A 17231-nucleotide genomic window follows, 5' to 3' on the forward strand; every position below is an offset into this window, starting at 1 on the left:
ATGAGCCAGAAAGGAATAAATTTAGTTCATTTCGTTGTGTTTATGACTATAGGAGGTTGTAATTTGACATAGTGACGTGCTCTTGCTAACAAAAAGATGCAGAGACTTCAAAGTCATAAGCTCATTATTTTTCCTTTTTCCCGTAAGAAAACCCTTAAGTCTGTGCAGTTCACTGTTGGTTCTCAATATCACCTTCAACAAAAGCACTTTACGTCTCTTTCAACATACCTCCCAAGTTTTCGTTGACGAGACCACTCGCGCAACTAGCGTGTCTCCCACAGCGTAAAGTGATACACCACGCGCTTTCACACTTGGACCAGTATCGATGATGTACCTGGGCTGCTGCTTACAAGACTTTACGGATAAGTCTAACCTAAGCTTTATACCAATAGTGAAACCCTTCTCGCAGCTGTCTGGATTTAGAAGACAGTCTTGCGAGGAAATCGTTGTAGCTAGCCACGTTCTGTTAAAGATTCTGAAACCCATGTTGAGAAGACTGACTTGTCCACTGATATACAATGGAGGGACGCCAAAAATCTTATTCTTTTCCAAGGCCAGGAAATACCAGTAATAACTTGCAGGTATAGGGGGCTCTAAGGAACAAAACATAAAAGTTTGTTGGGCAAGTTTGTCTGGCAGGTGATCGCAGATTCGCCCTGAATTTTAATGAATGAATCGCCTTGACGAGATTAAAGGCAAAAATGGGCTTAAAATCCAGGGACACACGCCATTTTGTGTAAAGGTTTGTTTATAATAGGATTTGGACAAGTGCATGCTAAGTAGGTGATAGACTGTGGAGATAACCTCCAAGAAGTACCCACTCCTCTGAGCGTGAAACATTTTTAACAAGAGATGTGAGAGAACAGTTGGCATTAGCAAGCTTCCAAAACACCAGCTGGCTTTCCATTGCAAGTTAGTAATGTCCAATTAAACCACTCTCTTTCCACTGGTCAAGAGACCACAATATCACCTATAAAGAACTGCCGAAAAAATCAAGCCTCTGATGCTAGGATTGTTTTATGGAAAGTACTGTAATTATGAAAACAGACTCGGTAAACGTTTGATAAAGCAAATACTGAACATGTTTATGGCAAAACATCGTGATTAATGGTCCGCATATGGCGAGGTTCTGCTCAAATTTGCCCAGTAAGAACTAATTATTTCACTACAAAGTCTTTAAAAATAAATTAATTAATGCAAATAACCAAATAGCGAACATGGTTCACACCTTTAGGACCCGGCCCCGTCGGAGTAACAATCGTTGGTTTTGGTCCTAAAAGCAAAAACGCAACAATGAAAATGGTTATTAAGAAAATGGTTTATCAAAATCAATGTGACCATCAATTCATGGAAAAGGAGGAGAACAAACCTGAACACTTAGCTTTACAAGCTGCCTCTGTGGGGTACATGTTCTCATTTCCAAGACACAGTCCAAACTTGAATGGTTTACACTTGTCGGTGGCCGAATCGAAATAGTATCGCAGCTCTGCATTAACGCATTTGTCTGAGTTCCAAACTCTCTGACATATGTCTGTTTCTGAGGGATCTGACAAGAACGAGAAACGAACTTTATCACTCTGTAAGACTACCAAGGATCACGTGCACGTTGATATTTCACTCATGTGACCAGTGGCCATAATCATGGAATAGAACTACGACAACACGAACTTTTATACGGAAGACTTTGATTTCTAATTGAGGGTAGCGGGAGGTTTAAGTTATCGAAAGTCAGCTGTTCGTGTCATGTTTTTTTTATGGCTTGTTTTGTTTTTAAAAACGACTCAGAAGGGCAGAAAGAACCACCGTTGTTCTCAGACGTACAGGCTGGTAATAATTTCATGTATTTTGTGGCACATGTGAATCTATTCATAGGAATATAAGGCTATCTCACTTGAACCTCTTAGGGCTTAATGTTAATTGTTTTGTTTTTTAGGTTGTTGTTTTCGTTCGCATTTGGCTTTTTGCTTTTTATTTTGTTTCATCTTTTTCTTGTTCTTTTTCCACAGGTCCTAATCAGAGCCATAATCAGAATGATTGAGGTTCGATTTATCTTCTAGGGTTCGATATCTCGACTAGTATTTTTATTCTTTTTCCCACTTTTTTTGCAGCCCACGTATACAGAAGGTAATTATCTTACACCGGCATTACCATAGTACAACAGGTATTATCCGTAAGAATTATACATGGAAACCTACCGCATATTTGCTCGCAGTTCTTTTTCGAATAAAAATGCGACATATTTCTGTAGCTACAGTGAGCCAGTACTTCCTTCAAGAAGCTGATACAAGGAGAGCTTTGTTCATTAACAGACGCTTTACCCACTTCTTGTTGGATGTCAACTTGACAAGGTCCTTCCGGTTTACCAATGGCACATGGAGAGACTATAAAAAAACAAACAAACAAAGGAGATATCAACAGAAACCAAGAATTAAAGTCTATTGAATATGATTGGCTTTCCTATGTTTGGTTATCTGACAATATCTTGCATTCAGTATGTCGGGACACAAACCAGGAAAACTGGGTCTGATTAATGGTAAGCCCTTAACGGTTGTACTGCTCGCAATTTCCTAGCTCGCATAGCTCACAGTTAGTAAAGGTAATAACATGATTTCGCGTAAATTTGGTGTCATATGCACCGGCAAATTTTCAAAGACAACAAAATTGCACGAGCCCGTAAGGCAAGTGCAATTTGTAGTCTTTGAAAATTTACAAGTGTTTATCACACCAAACTGCACGAGAAATCATGTTGTTACGAGTTGATAATTTACATGAAAAAAAGAAAAACATCACAGAAAGTCATCAAGGGAGACGAAATTTTGAAAGCGTGCGCGCGTTTGCGCGCGCTATATTTGTAATTTTTACACGTGTTACAACTTTGTACTCGTGTTACAACTTTGTACTCGTGTTGCAACTTTGCACTCGTGTTGCACGAGAATGCACTCGTGTTGCACGAGAATGCACTCGTGTTTAGCCAATCAAAAGCGGGTAATATTTTCATGTACATTGTTAGTTAAAAAAAATGCGCGCTGAAAAGGTCATTTACTAATCGTTCCAGTGCAGTTGCACGATCCCATGATCATTCTTATTTGGGTCAGATAAGATGACAAGTACGACTTCCTTTAAGAAAATAGACTTACATTGACTGTGATTTCAATGCGAAATGTTATTCTTACCTATGTTACAGTTAGGACCTGAATATCCGGGTGAGCACTTGCATTTGTTGTTCACACAAATTCCCCCATTCAGACAATCTGGCTGGCAAGTTGCTGAAAATGGAAAAAAAAAGGAAAAGAATAATAAAATGAACGCAATGGGTATTATCTTAAAAGAAAACACAGAATCATGAACAAAATAAAGAAAAGAGACTACAGCAGAAACAAAAGCCCAAATTACGTGGCGGAGAAACAAATTTCCAACATTTGCATGAATAGTAAAAGAAACAAACAAACAAACAAACAAAAACCTCAGAACAACGAGAAAAAGTTAACATGTAGAAACTGTGGGAGGTGTTTTGCATATTTACAATCAACCAGACTTACACGAAAACAAAAGAAATTTAGGTCTAACCCAAACCATGGTTTTACGCAAGTAGCGGGCTTCAGGCTTTCTTTATAAGAGGGTTGATTTAATTTAATACATGTCCTTCCACCGTTAGCCCTCTTGGCACTGTCCACAAAAACAAATTTTCAGATGAAGGGTTTGGCTAAATTGAAGATGGCTTAGAATGCGATGCTGTTAATTAAACAACGGCTAAACTTCGTTAAAAAAACGGCCCTTGGGGTTTACTGCACTCGGAAGCTACAAAAACTCAGGTTTTTTATTTCAACAAATGACTGCAAAAACATATAGGGCATTAGACGTAAAAAAAAATAAACAAAAAGAAACAAAATAAAGAAACAAAACACAGAAATGGATAAATTATTCTTATCTGTCTCAGATTAGAACAATTCTTAATCGTTATCAGTACGTACAGATATGACACCACTGGCCGGAGTAGCCTGGTTGACACTGACAAGTGTTTGGGGCGACGCATTTTCCACCGTTCTGACAAACTCGCTGACAAACAGCTAAAAAGATAGAATACGAGCCAGTTAATTCTAACACAATTCACTACGTTCATCCTTTCCGATTTCACCTTACTACATCCTGTAGTTAACTAAAGCATGGCTTACCATCAGCTCAATCACCAGAATCCGAGACAAGTTTTGCCGTTTTAAGGAACCATAAGTTATAAAAACAGGTACTTCTCAAGTGTAATCTATGGCCGTAAATGTTTCACTTTCATTAAAAACTTCGGAAAGATCCATCGATAGAACCTGTGTATAAATTAGTGCACAACATGCCTTACAGATTCTAAACTACGAGTTAAACCTTATCACAGCGAAGGAACAAAAGTATCACAGGTTTAAAGTTTACTTACGCTTGTTGCAAGTTTTACTTCCATATCCAGTCGGGCAAGTACACTGATTCGGTTTACTGCACGTCCCTCCATTTTGACAAGGGATCTTACAAATTGCTGCGTAAGAAAAAAAATATTTGACCGATGTACTGCGAATAGAGAAAAACAAAGAATTTTTACCCGCCTCAGTCAAAAACAAAACCTGTTCTCTAAAAAAGAATAACAGAAAACCTGAAGTGTTTGGTTTCAGAAATCTGGAGTGTTGAGCTCTTGAAAACTTTCTTAAAAGCAAAGTTATACAACTCGCCCAAAGACAAAAAATAGTTGCCTGGGACACCCGACCTCTTCTTGAGTACAGCATCTTTTTTATTTTTTTCCTTAAAAAACTATCTTCGCGCGTTTCAACTTTTGCCAAAATAATTGAGAACAGCCAGCTGTAAAAGCTATGGTAACCTTATGACTTACGTGTCTGACAGTAGTTTCCTCCATATAGTCCCTGACCACACTGACATTTGGCATTGACGCATGTTCCGCCATTTTGACAAGGTGGGTTACAAACACCTATTCAAAACACAATTACATAAAGAATAAGAAAGGATCACGAAGGTCAACGAAGCTACTCACTATTCAACCGAGTTGACTTCTCAACCCTTACACCATTACTTTTTTTTTTCTATCTTTTCTTTTTTCATATTTAACCAAACCAATATTTTTTGGTGATGCAGCATCATCAGCTGCAATGTCATGTATGGTGCTTTCCCTCAACTCCTTCGGTTTATGTTTGATATCTTTTATTACTGCCTATTTTCAGCCGAATCATCCTCAACATGTTGTGCCAGGAAAGATAACCAAAGTGATATGATTGTTATCCTTCTCAAACTCTTAATTCTGAGTCACCTGCTTCCTTAGCTACTCACTAGGGCATGGCTGTACATTGCACACTTGTGTTTCTAATTCTGGTCCCAGACCCTGATCCAGACATGTCTTTCCTCCGTTCTGAGGTGGAGGATTCGTGCAGGACCGAGTGCGCATGCGTGTTCCTCCGCCACAAGTCGCTGTACATTCTGTCCACTGGCTCCAAGGAGTGTAGCCACCATCCACTGTGACAAAGAGCATAATAGCAATGAAAGTTATGAAATATTAATCGCGAGCATGGGGTAAAAAAGAAACTCACTGTCCAATTACACTGTAGTTTCAAACCTCAACCTGTCAAAGCCGCAGAAAATCCATTGGTCGGGCCACGTACCATATGTTTATTAATGTGATTTCCGTACGAGTGTTGTTAAATTACGTGAGTAACTCACGCACTAATCAAAAAGTTCTTGTTAATGTACACGTGCGAGTGTTTAAGGACATGTGTCAAGTTGAAAAACTCAAAATCGCGATAAAAAGCTGGGTTTCCACGGTCTGCTCCTGACATAGGATACAAAATTTGAAGGCGTACAAGCTAAAGCTACATTCGGTAAGTACTCTGAAGGAAGAGCACATGTAAAAAAGAAAACTTGAACGTCAGCGAGTAAAACTTTTCGAAATGTCAAGGAAAACTTATGAAGGTAGAATTTCCCCTAAGCTCTCTATGATATCCTAGACAAGAGTCTTCCCTATACATTCACCCTTATAAGAAAAATTTTGTCTCTAACTAATTCTCCCCGAAATCCGGCGAAAAAACTTTTGAATGAGTCAATAATTTTGGAATTTTTAAGTCAATAACCGTACTTTATCTCATAATTTCCTTTCTATCCTTTCTGAAATGGTTTAAACAATTTGAAAACTTCCGTGCTGGTAGTTTACCTTTGACCCCTGGGCAGGCAGCAGGGTTACAGTTGCGGGTTTCCATGTTGCCCCCTAAGGAGGAACAGTCGGTTCCCCCATTCAGTGGTACAGGATTGGTGCAATTTCTAGTCCTGACTTGAGTACCACCCCCACAGGTGACTGGACAGGAGGACCACTGAGTCCATTCATCGTATCCACCAGGAACTGTAAATATATGCGATTAAGCACGTTAGTGTGTAATTTAGGCTCAGGTTAGCAGGGCACTTTTCAGTTGGTGTCGAACGTTACCGGGATCGCATTGCATTTTTCCTCCACTCCCTGACCGGACTATGGTAAATTTGCGCCCCTCTTTTGACCAATCAGATACAAAACTTAAATCAATCACGATCTGCTGGTGCAGCTTAAAATAAACCAAGTTACTACCGTCTTCTGACCTCGGAAAAGACAAAAGAGAGAGATACTGGTAGAGCCGATGACTTTTACAGTTACTTTCACCTTTTTAATTAAATGAATATGAATCAATTAACTAACCTGGAAAGGGACACATAGGATCTGGTTTACCCCCTTCAGGCGCTGTGCAAAGAAGAAAAAATCAAATGGTCAATACCAGAGCTCAAATTCAAACCGTATTATCACTAATATCACTAAGGTGCTTTTCTTTTCTTCTTACACACAGCTACTAAATACCTTTCAGCATAGTGGAAGACTCCTTTACCCAGTACCAAATAATCCCTGGATTCTCTGAGTCCCCACTGATCCACTGAGCTGGTTGATTGTCGGCAGTTTTGGACACAATTGTTCCATACTTGGTTGGACTTTCGCAATCAGATGTCGTCAAAAGCGACTTATCATCACCAACAGTAACGTACGGCATACGCTTGCCAATTCCTGTTTGGTCCTCTGACCAGGTTCCAAACTTCTTCAGTAACTGTACCCCATTAAGTGAACACTTCGTAGTCGTGAAGCTAAACAACATGAAGTATGTATAATCATCATCACTCAGAGTTCAGGTTTTTAGTTTCAACATTATTAAAACTGACAACAAATGTTTTATTTTTTTCCAATTTTTTCCGTTATGTATAATCCCCTCTCTTCTATACTTGTAAGAAATCGCAAAAAAATGTCAGTTTTTGGCATATTACGTTCTCCAAAAGAATAATTGTCTTAATACGCACAAATTTTGAAATTGAACAAGCAAAACAAAGACTTTGCGCTCAAACGAGAGTACAAAAAGCCAACCTGTAATTCTGAGGAGCCACAAAAATGCCGCCATTGCTGCCTCTCTCTCGCGCCTCCAGTCGATAAAGGAAGTACGGACTAACAGCGATTGACTTGATTGTATCACCCTCATCTAGCGCAGAATAATCTTTGGTAATAGACGGCTCTGCGATATTCCTAGATTTTAATAACAATATTCAAAAGTGAGTTTTGAGTACATAAAAATCTAGAGTTGTTAAGGGGTATGGAAGTTTTAAATAAATAGGGTTTTCTCAAAGCTGTCGTATATGAAGCCGTTTGTTTATGAGAGAATGTCTGTAAATTAGATATCACACAAGATGGTGGTTAGAAAAACAGGGAAAGAAGTTTAGTACAAGGTTGGATGTGAAGATGCACATCCGTCGTCTTTAGCTCTACGCGCGTTAAACGGGAACATAGCACAAGTAAAAAGAGGTTAATAACGAGAAGTAAGCTGGGAAGAAAGAAAGAAGAGAACGTTCAAAAGCACTATCATACCTGCTTTTTACACTGTCTTTGGTCCAACCCTTGTTGGTCGCACTTGTTACCAAAAGAGTCCATCCACCATTGTCATGTGTCATATCACAGAACACATTGGCTGTTTCAGCAGAGTTTGGTTTTTGTAGGTAGATTGTGTATATACCATCAGTTTTACTGTGGCAGCGTTCAAAAAACTCCCGACAGGAACGAATAGGGACTGAAAGCAATTAAGCAGACGACTTTGTTAGCTCATAGAAGCATTATCATTACTTCTTACTTCTGTCTAGAGTAGGAAATTGTTACAAATACCATGATCAGCCATTTGTAGAATACAACAAGTAACAAGTAAAGGTGTTAAAATTACCCCACTCGCTTTAACAGAAGGGCGAAAGTCTCAAAACTCACTAAAAGTCATCGAAAAAATACTGAAATTCCGTGAAAAGTACATCACTCTTAGCCTCTAACTACAGGCCCTTAAGTTATAAAATAATTTTGTTTTGGTCTGATTCGTTTTTCTTGTTTTTTTTTGGTTGTTGTTGTATATCTTTTGTTCTTTTCATTTGTTTTTTGTTTTTTGCTGGCATATTTATATGTATTCGTAAGCCATGATATTTGTCTATACTCACTCTTTGGTTCAGGGCAGGGTTCTGCATTACATTCTTTAGTTTCCACAGGTTTTTCAGAGCAGGATTTGCCTCCGTACATTGGCATGGGGTTTGTGCAGCTACGTGTCCTTGATGTTACTCCTCCACCGCAAGATTCAGAGCACTCAGTCCAGTTTGTCCATGAAGTAAAACCACCATTTACTATCATGGATATGAAAAGTGACAATGTTCCACGAAAAAACAAAAGCAAATGGCAATGATAACTATGAAGCTTACTGGTTATGTGCTGACTTAGAGATCGCGAGGTCATCGTTTGAGACAGGACAAGGTAAAGGTGTGTTATAATTGTGATGTGTTCTTGGACAACACACTCTAATCTCAGTCTCTCAGTAATAAATTTATCAAATTGCACCGTCTTTGTGAATAGGAGAATTAATCTAAGAATTCATCTTTCTAACCAGGGAGGGGAAGGGGGCATAAGTCCCGTAGGAGTAGCAAAAATTCAAGTGTAAGAATGGGATAAAATGAGATAAGCCACAGCAGCCGTTCACCTCAAACTAAAATCCAAAATATGAGGCATCCTCTAATGAAAAGAATATTAACGTAATGATTTCTGAGCCCCACCTGGGCAAGGAAGAGTGTTGCAAGGCATCACTTTTTTCGTCATTTGTCCTCCAACATTTACCATTTTGAACTTTTCACCACCACCACATGTTTTGGAGCATTCTGACCAACCGGTCTCTGGAGCTGAAGAAAAAGTACGGAAGATGTCAGAATAACGGACACGTATTTGAAAAAAAGTTGAATCACACAAAGTCAATATGGCTCATGTTTGAACCCGTGATAGTAAGAGCTACATTAACTTGCACATGGTTTAAAAAACCCAAAACACATCGTGGATATGGGAGAAAACATAAACACGTATTCTCGACAGCTAAAAGGAACTTATTGTGGCTGTTGGCCATAGATTGGCCGAACGGCCTTGTCTTTTATAGCATAAAAAGAGATACAGCTACTTACGGCCAGGAGGACACACTTGAATATAGCATTGCTTAGTCTCGGTGGGTTCACCTATAGCCGCACAGTCAGCTCCACCATAACTTGGCTCAGGGTTGTTGCACGTCCGAATCCTACTTTGCTGTCCATTGCCGCAGGTTACGCTGCACGCTGTCCACTGTTCCCACGGCGAGTAGCCTCCATTAACTGGCAAAAAAGTACATGTACAGTGAAGAACAAAAACGAAGTCCCCCTTTTTCCTAAGATTTACTTTTACTGGTCCACAAAACTTCTTGAAGGCAGTAAATATTCAATGACATTTTTGTATATACAAATAAATACAAAATATATAACCTACCTGGACATGGATCAATCTTGCATTTTATTGTTTCAGTAGATGATCCCAACGAAGAACAATCTCTGCCCCCAAACTCAGGGGAAGGATTGCTGCACTGGCGCGACCTCAGCGACTCACCACCGCCACATGTCACCGTACATGGTGTCCAGTCACTCCAGGGAGAATAGGCACCATCCACTGAAAAGGAAAAGAAAGCAAGAGTGTTCAGCATTTTTGGGTACACAATATTCAGTCTCTCCATTGTGGCATGCGTGTCACTTGGAGAATGCGATTTTCAGAAACTCCAGATGCTTACAAAGAGTTGTCGAGAGCGGTCTATTTGCGAACTTCTACGATAGCTGGGGAACAGATGTTAATATTTGCGTCTCCCACACAAGCAAATACTGGCACGAGGCAAGTGCGAGGAAAAGAGGAACGCAAAAAACGATTTTAACCTTTCACAACTCTTTCTATAACACGTTGTTGCCCTTTTTCACGTCCTCGCTCGCTTTACGCTTGCCCCGACTCACATGGGAAACACAAAAAATGATGCTTGTTCCCTACGCTAATCCTATTTAGATAAAGGTAACACATCTCCCACTCTATGCAAGATTATACAGCTTCATGTGTGATGAAATTTTCTTACCAGGACATTTCTGCGGGTTGCAGGGCTGCGTCATAATTTCTGGTCCGTCCACTGAGCAGTCCTTACCACCATACTGTGGCGCTGGGTTGGTGCAGTTTCTTGTTCTTTTCACAATTCCTCCTCCACAGGTAACACTGCAGGTTGTCCATGCAGTCCACTCTGTGTATCCACCATTTACTGCAACAAAATCGTGATAGTTACTCTGGTTATAAAATGCTCGTTTTCAGTTCCAAATCTCATGTCAGAGTGGAGGAAGATAATCATCACAATTGTCTTCTATGAGGTATTCAGTCACCTCGCCACCAGGAAGACTCGTCACCGGTGAACTCGCATCAAAGTATTATCGATTAAATTTACCCGGGCATTTCCTTTGCAAGTCGAATATGAAAGTTGTGTTACACTGGCCGCAGTTTAACATATCATTTTAAAATACTGAACCGATTCAAATCGGGAAGCGCGCAGTCAAAGCTATAAATCAAAGAAATAACATGCAGGTATTTTCAATGATTATCAATGAGAACTTACTCGGACATGGCGTAGTACTGCAGTTCCTCGATTCTGAGCTTGGTCCAAGTATGCTGCAGTCTCTGCCACCGTTTGCTGGGGCAGGAGCAGTGCATGATCTTGTTTTCTGCTGCATACCTCCACCACAGGTGGCACTACATGGTGAATAGTGACCCCATGGGGTGTACCCACCGTCAACTGAAAACCAAAAAATGGCACATTAGGTCAGACATTAACATTCACTCATTCTTTCATGTATTTAATATCCACTTTACTACCCTATTGGTGATTAATTTAGCGGGTACCTAATTTCAGGATTTTGGCGAGACAGTATTTCGCGGGGATTTATTTCCACGATTTCAAGAGACAAACATGAAAAAGGGCATAAAAATTTAGTGATTCAAGTGTTCTCGACTTCAATTACTTTTCAAAAAGTCGGAACTTTTGATGATTACAGGAAAGATATTCTATGGAATTTTTACGAATCTAGCGACTCGGATAAAGTCATTTTTATGCGCGGGTCATAATTATATTTCATTTTTTTCACAATCGCGTGGAACGCGAAATAAAGACTCGTGAAATTAAGTACCAAAAAGTTCAAAATCTTTAATCAGATGTGTTGCTCATCTGAACCCCCGTTAAGTTTGTATAGTGTACCTCAATCAGTTCCTCAATTGATCAAGAGTCCGTTAATACTTCAACGACATTGTTACATTAGTCTGTACCCAATAACCAACATTTGAAACATCAGTTAAATTTTCAGTCATCAAAACATGCATTGTAACAGAACGTACCCGGACAGGGCTGGGTGTTGCATTCTTTAGACTCGGATGTTGGACCATTACAAGGCTTGCCTCCATTTTGCGGCACTGGATTTGTACAGGTTCTACTGCGCATCTGATTTCCTCCCCCACAAGAAGAGGAGCATATAGAATAATTACCCCAGTCACTAAAACCTCCATCAACTACAGATAACAGAGAAAGGAAATTAATGATCACGCTGAAATGGCATCACCTGGAACAGAATGTTATATAACTTTTGCCATCCAACAACATGTCCATATTCTTACTTGGACATGGCTGTGTGTTACATTGCCTGGTTTCCTCATAACCTCCAGAACAATTCTTTCCACCAAACTGTGGCAGCGGATTAGCACAAGATCGTGTACGTGACTGAACTCCTCCACCACAAGTCTTACTGCAGGCTGAGTAGTTAGAGAATATGGTAAATCCACCATCGACTGTAGAAAAAGAACATTTAGAAAGTTCAGTAAAAAAAAAACAAACAAACAAACAATTCTTTTGTAGTCTTAAGTTTTAATTGATGTTTTTCGTGTTACAAAGTTGAGCCCGAAAAATATGCTTAATAAACCTTTTTTTTCTGATATAGTAGAAGTTATGTTCTCCAGATCATAAAATATTCATTTTTTTAATTATCCCAAAAAATAGTTATACAAGGGTGTACAAGTTTAACTCACGAGTGACAAAGTTACCTGGGCATTTCTGTGTGTTACATTTTCTTTTTTCAAAGTCTGGTCCAAAACTAGAGCAGTCTTTACCACCCAGCTGTGGTTCAGGATTAGTGCAAGTGCGAGTCCGTGTCTGTTCTCCTCCACCACAGGTCTCTGTACAGTCAGACCAATTTGTAAATGGAGAGTAACCCCCATCAACTGAAAAAGGAGATTTTGAAATCATTAGGAAGAAAAATTAATCATAACACAAGGTGTAAGGGATACTGCGGTTGAGTCATTCATGCATCACGTACCTGTTGCAACCTAAAATACATGTTAATTACAATTAAACAAATCAGTGACAATCAAAGCTAGAGGGATCACACATTATTGTGTTCTGGGGAACTTCAAAAACACAATGTTTTTGCTTAAGTTTCAAAGTTTGATAAGGTTTTGCAAAACTGTGCTCTAAGGAGAATCACTGAGTGACTGAGTGCCTCAGAAATCTGATCTAAAACATTTTTTTTAAAAGCTGAGTGATAAATGTAGACACTTACTAATTAAAAGACAGTGGTTATTTGCCTACAACAATGCAACTGTGGGCTTTAAGCTGATAAGCACAGCCCTGTTCAATTTCAAGCAATTTTCCCCACATACAATAAATTAGTCCTGCTATTGAGGGAAATCACTTGAATACCTAAATTATGATTCTGAATAACTCAATCTTCAAAGCTACATGTGGCCATATATACAGATAAAAATGATTTCCTACTTGGACATGGTTTAGAGTTGCACTCTTTAGATTCCACTGCAGGACCAAATACAGAGCAGTTCTTTCCTCCGTGTAAAGGAGGTGGATTAGTACAGCTTCTGGAACGAGTCTGCACTCCTTTACCGCATGTTACACTGCACTGCATGAATTCTGACCATTCACTGTAATTACCATCAACTGAAATGCCATCAACAAATCACAATTATGGAGAAATTAATTTTTTATCTGTAACTAGATGAGAAGCTGATTTATGATTTCAAATTTATCTCAAATAATAGGAGTTGCATGATGAGTCATGTCATCCAAAATGTGATTACCTTGTCAAATTTTTACTTTGAAACACTACTTTATAACAAAATACAGTTAGTGGAGAAATGCCCCTTCTCTAAAACTAAACAGTGTGGAGCTGCCTCCACCAATGGGTAAGATGAACACAAATATATTGCCACAATAAGCTGCATGTGGATTCAAAAAGGTCAATTTGGCCTATCCTGACAGGTCAGGATTTCTTGCTTTTTCCCCACAAGTTATATTCTTAAGGAAAAATATACTTTGTTTGCAAAGATGCAGGAGCTGCCATGGTCTGACTGGTAGCTCCCCATGACTTCAGGTCAGGAGATCCTGGTAGGAGACCTTCTTAGCTAGCCTATCAAGCTCTGAATTTGGACAAGGCACTTCACTGTGACTAGTAATGCCTTCATCCACCCTGGAAGGTAACATATGACTTGGCCAATATCCATACAACCACTTTGACTCACCACCTAATCATAACACTCATCTTATATTTCAGTGCCAAACTTACTTGGACAGTAAAATGTATTGCAGGCCCTTGTTTCATTGGCTGGCCCTATGCAGTCTTGGCCATTGTACTGTGGTGTAGGGTTGTTACATAACCTGGTCCTAGTCTGGACTCCACCCCCACAAGTTGTACTGCAAGGGCTGAAGACCCCCCAGTTATTGAAGCCACCATCAACTAAAAAGAGGTAAAAATAAAATTAGCAATTGAATGTTTCTGCAAAGAAAAAAAAATTGGGATTTGTTTTCATGAAAGTTAAATTACCATTAAATACTGTTCTTGCATTTCAAAGAGACCTTTCAAAGAGCCAAGGAGGCAATGGAAATTGAACTGGCCTTTTCATTTGTTGTTAAATATTAAAAGTAGTATCATGATTGCAAAAACCAGACATTATTTGCCCATTTCCTTTTAACAGGCTTGTACATTATTTTAGGAGAAAATTCACCTCAAATGTTCATTCAAGAAAAACAAATTAAAGGAAAAAAACGTCATTGCATTCATTCCTGGCTACTGGATTAAGGTTTGTAAATGTACAATTTGATGTTGTTTCAAATCCAAAAGTGGATTCAAGGTTCTTACTTGGGCAAGGTTGTGAGTTACAGCTGCGAGTCTCTGCTGCTGGTCCTAAAGCAGCACAGTCCTGTCCACCATTCTGAGGTTTTGGGTTTGTACATGTTCGTGATCTCTCCTGAATACCACCACCACAAGTGGCAGAACATTCTTTCCATATACTCCAGGAAGTATAGTTACCATTTACTACAAAGAGAATGGACATGATTTGGATTATATCCATAGAAAATGGAAAAGAATGGGACATGATTGTTTAGCCCACCATAAAAAAATACAAGTTTACCAGTTCACATTAATTAACCATTCATAGGCTCCAAAGAAAGTTTTGTTATTAATCAGAGACAATATTTGTGTACATTTCTAACCAATATCAGACTGAAAAAAAGGGAAACAAATACAAAAAAAATAGTTTGCATCTTTCATTCCTATGCATACCAATAAAAAAGTATAAGAACCATGTGAACTGGTTTTCAATTTAAAAGAAAAAGATCTGGAACAACAATAAGGAAAAATAATCAAGTATCAACAATTTGTGATTTATTTCACTCAGAAATTACTATTTAGTGATAAATCCTGGAAAGATATCACATGACTGCAATCCCAACCAAAATTTATCAAAAAAATGTCCTTGCAAAAATAAGAAATAATAGGAAGAAGCACCTACCAGGAGTCTTTGGAGCTAGAAGAAAAAAACATAAGATAGAACAGTAGAGTAAGAATGTATCACATATGACCTTCTTCAAATTCATAATGAGATACATTTGTCTTAAGTCCTCTAAGAACTCCTGCCAATAAATTTTAGCTAAGGATATTACAGGAAGTTCATTTTTGCTGGCCATTTGAATCATAATCAACCCTAAACTCAGTCCTTTGAAAAGAAATTTTGACCACAATGGTGTCATTGTTACAGCTTTTGAGACATTTCCCCTGTCCACGTTGGACTTCAGGAAGAAAAATTCAATATATAGAGGGGAGGATGAGGGCTATAGTTCTTCAAAGAAAAAATATATTTCATCATTTTTCTTCTAAACTAAATAACTTGCAGTAAACAAAAAATAAAATGTATTTTCAGTTATCGATAACAAAATGGCGCATTCAGCTTCCACCAGCAACTTACTTGTAAAAACAGGAGGAGGTTTTGGGGTGGTGACTGGTTTTGCTGTTATGATCACTTTTGGTTTGGGTGTGGTGGTTAAAGGGAGCACAGGTCCTGGCTTCCTTGTAGTTGGAGGCTTTGATGTACCACGGGGAGACGTTACTATTTTTGGTGAGGAAGGGGTGGTTGGTGTTGTTTTTGTTGTTGTCGAAGCAGTGGTTGGTGGTTTAGGAGGGCAGGGCGCCGGACACTGTGCTGGACACGGCTGCGGGATTGGACAGTTTGGAGGAATAACACAAGGTACACACGGTGGCAGAGGAGGTAGAATTGGTTTGCTAGTTGCTATTGTCCCATTATTCCCTCGCATACAGGCTGGCCATGATCCTGGCTTTGGAATGTGCACACCTTAAGATAAAAACACAAAGGTAACAGATCTTAATTCAATCGTAAGATGTCCATGTACCCCCCTACTGTCTTAAAACAAAGCCGTAGTCTCAAAGGTAATCTATTGTTTTCGCCATTGTTTTCTTTCATCAATAGGTAGCATACATAATGAAGCGTGGAATCATGTTGAATTCTCGCCATTCAGTAACACAAGTCTAATGTTTCCTCGATTTTACCCTCAAACTGTCTCCAAAGATTTTCTCGGCGACCGCCATTTTTGTTTCACTATTATCTCAGAAAACCGCAGGCCAGTAAGGACAGGCAGACTCGTGGCGGGAAACCGGCATAGTTTATTATTTAGCTTGTTTGTTATGTGTGTATATATATCCCTACAACAACGAAATAGGCTTATAGGGATGAACTTGTAGTTTATTTGTCTTTTTCCTCCCACAATATATACATCGCTCTACTCCTATGTATTGAGCACTGTTTTACGAAAGTCAAAATTTTACACTTTATATATATATATATTTATATATATTTATATATTTATATATAAATATATATATATATATTATATATATATATTTATATATTTATATATATATTTATATATATATATATTTATAATAAAGTTCGGATATAACGCGCGCTGTCATTGGTTGAAAGAGCGTACTCTATGAGAGTATAGAGCATAGAGCTGAGCTAAAGATGTCACGCCATCTGCCAAATTGTACTATGTTCGACCTTTTCCGGGACTTCTTTTTAGCTTTTTTCCGATAATTGAAAGTGAAATTTCGGAACAAGCGAGCCGGCAAGTAGCAACAGAAGAACCAAACAAAGGTTTGTAAACTTACTAGGCGCCGTAATTTACGTTATTGAAACTTGAGCAGAAACGAAAATCCTCAAAGGAAAAACAAAATAGACATTCCGAGTTTTAAAGATTTTCACGCACAGTTAGATTAAATCAGCTAACACTCGTATAGTATATAAAGTTCAGTTTTCAAATACAAAACTGAACAAAACAGAAATGATGAAAAATATAACCAAACTGGCATAACTGTTAAAATTAATTCTAATCATAACGGTGTCTGCGCGAGTACGATCATGCTGAAGTCCATCGCGGCTCGCTTATCATGGCGATCTCCGGTCATCATAGTTAAGCAAGCCTCAGTAACTACATCGG

General features: G+C 38.8%; 1 protein-coding gene across 3 annotated transcripts in view; it reads right to left on the reverse strand.

Annotated features, from left to right (window-relative positions):
- The window catches only part of LOC131774603 (uncharacterized), a 49697-nt gene extending 33376 nt beyond the window's left edge, over nucleotides 1-16321 (reverse strand). For 2 of the 3 annotated variants that reach the window (XM_066164595.1, XM_059090659.2), the window contains exons 1-29: nucleotides 16282-16321; nucleotides 15683-16066; nucleotides 15230-15244; nucleotides 14575-14751; nucleotides 14002-14172; nucleotides 13200-13376; nucleotides 12470-12646; nucleotides 12047-12217; nucleotides 11771-11941; nucleotides 10998-11174; nucleotides 10473-10649; nucleotides 9848-10024; nucleotides 9514-9696; nucleotides 9118-9240; nucleotides 8515-8694; nucleotides 7907-8105; nucleotides 7412-7567; nucleotides 6860-7137; nucleotides 6704-6745; nucleotides 6191-6376; nucleotides 5317-5499; nucleotides 4865-4960; nucleotides 4421-4516; nucleotides 3972-4067; nucleotides 3174-3266; nucleotides 2196-2381; nucleotides 1370-1546; nucleotides 1229-1273; nucleotides 229-593 (exon numbers count right to left, since the gene is read on the reverse strand). In XM_066164595.1, coding sequence (XP_066020692.1) covers nucleotides 229-593; nucleotides 1229-1273; nucleotides 1370-1546; nucleotides 2196-2381; nucleotides 3174-3266; nucleotides 3972-4067; nucleotides 4421-4516; nucleotides 4865-4960; nucleotides 5317-5499; nucleotides 6191-6376; nucleotides 6704-6745; nucleotides 6860-7137; nucleotides 7412-7567; nucleotides 7907-8105; nucleotides 8515-8694; nucleotides 9118-9240; nucleotides 9514-9696; nucleotides 9848-10024; nucleotides 10473-10649; nucleotides 10998-11174; nucleotides 11771-11941; nucleotides 12047-12217; nucleotides 12470-12646; nucleotides 13200-13376; nucleotides 14002-14172; nucleotides 14575-14751; nucleotides 15230-15244; nucleotides 15683-16028 — 4620 coding nt within the window. In that variant the 5' untranslated portion in view covers nucleotides 16029-16066; nucleotides 16282-16321. Of the gene's footprint in view, nucleotides 1-228; nucleotides 594-1228; nucleotides 1274-1369; nucleotides 1547-2195; nucleotides 2382-3173; nucleotides 3267-3971; nucleotides 4068-4420; nucleotides 4517-4864; nucleotides 4961-5316; nucleotides 5500-6190; nucleotides 6377-6703; nucleotides 6746-6859; nucleotides 7138-7411; nucleotides 7568-7906; nucleotides 8106-8514; nucleotides 8695-9117; nucleotides 9241-9513; nucleotides 9697-9847; nucleotides 10025-10472; nucleotides 10650-10997; nucleotides 11175-11770; nucleotides 11942-12046; nucleotides 12218-12469; nucleotides 12647-13199; nucleotides 13377-14001; nucleotides 14173-14574; nucleotides 14752-15229; nucleotides 15245-15682; nucleotides 16067-16210 lie in introns of all 3 variants that reach the window. The other variant, XM_066164594.1, reaches the window with a different exon arrangement.
- Nucleotides 16322-17231: the final 910 nt, after the last annotated feature.

The sequence above is a fragment of the Pocillopora verrucosa genome, chromosome 3 (genome assembly GCF_036669915.1).
Source record: "Pocillopora verrucosa isolate sample1 chromosome 3, ASM3666991v2, whole genome shotgun sequence".
In the NCBI taxonomy this organism is placed as follows: domain Eukaryota; kingdom Metazoa; phylum Cnidaria; class Anthozoa; order Scleractinia; family Pocilloporidae; genus Pocillopora; species Pocillopora verrucosa.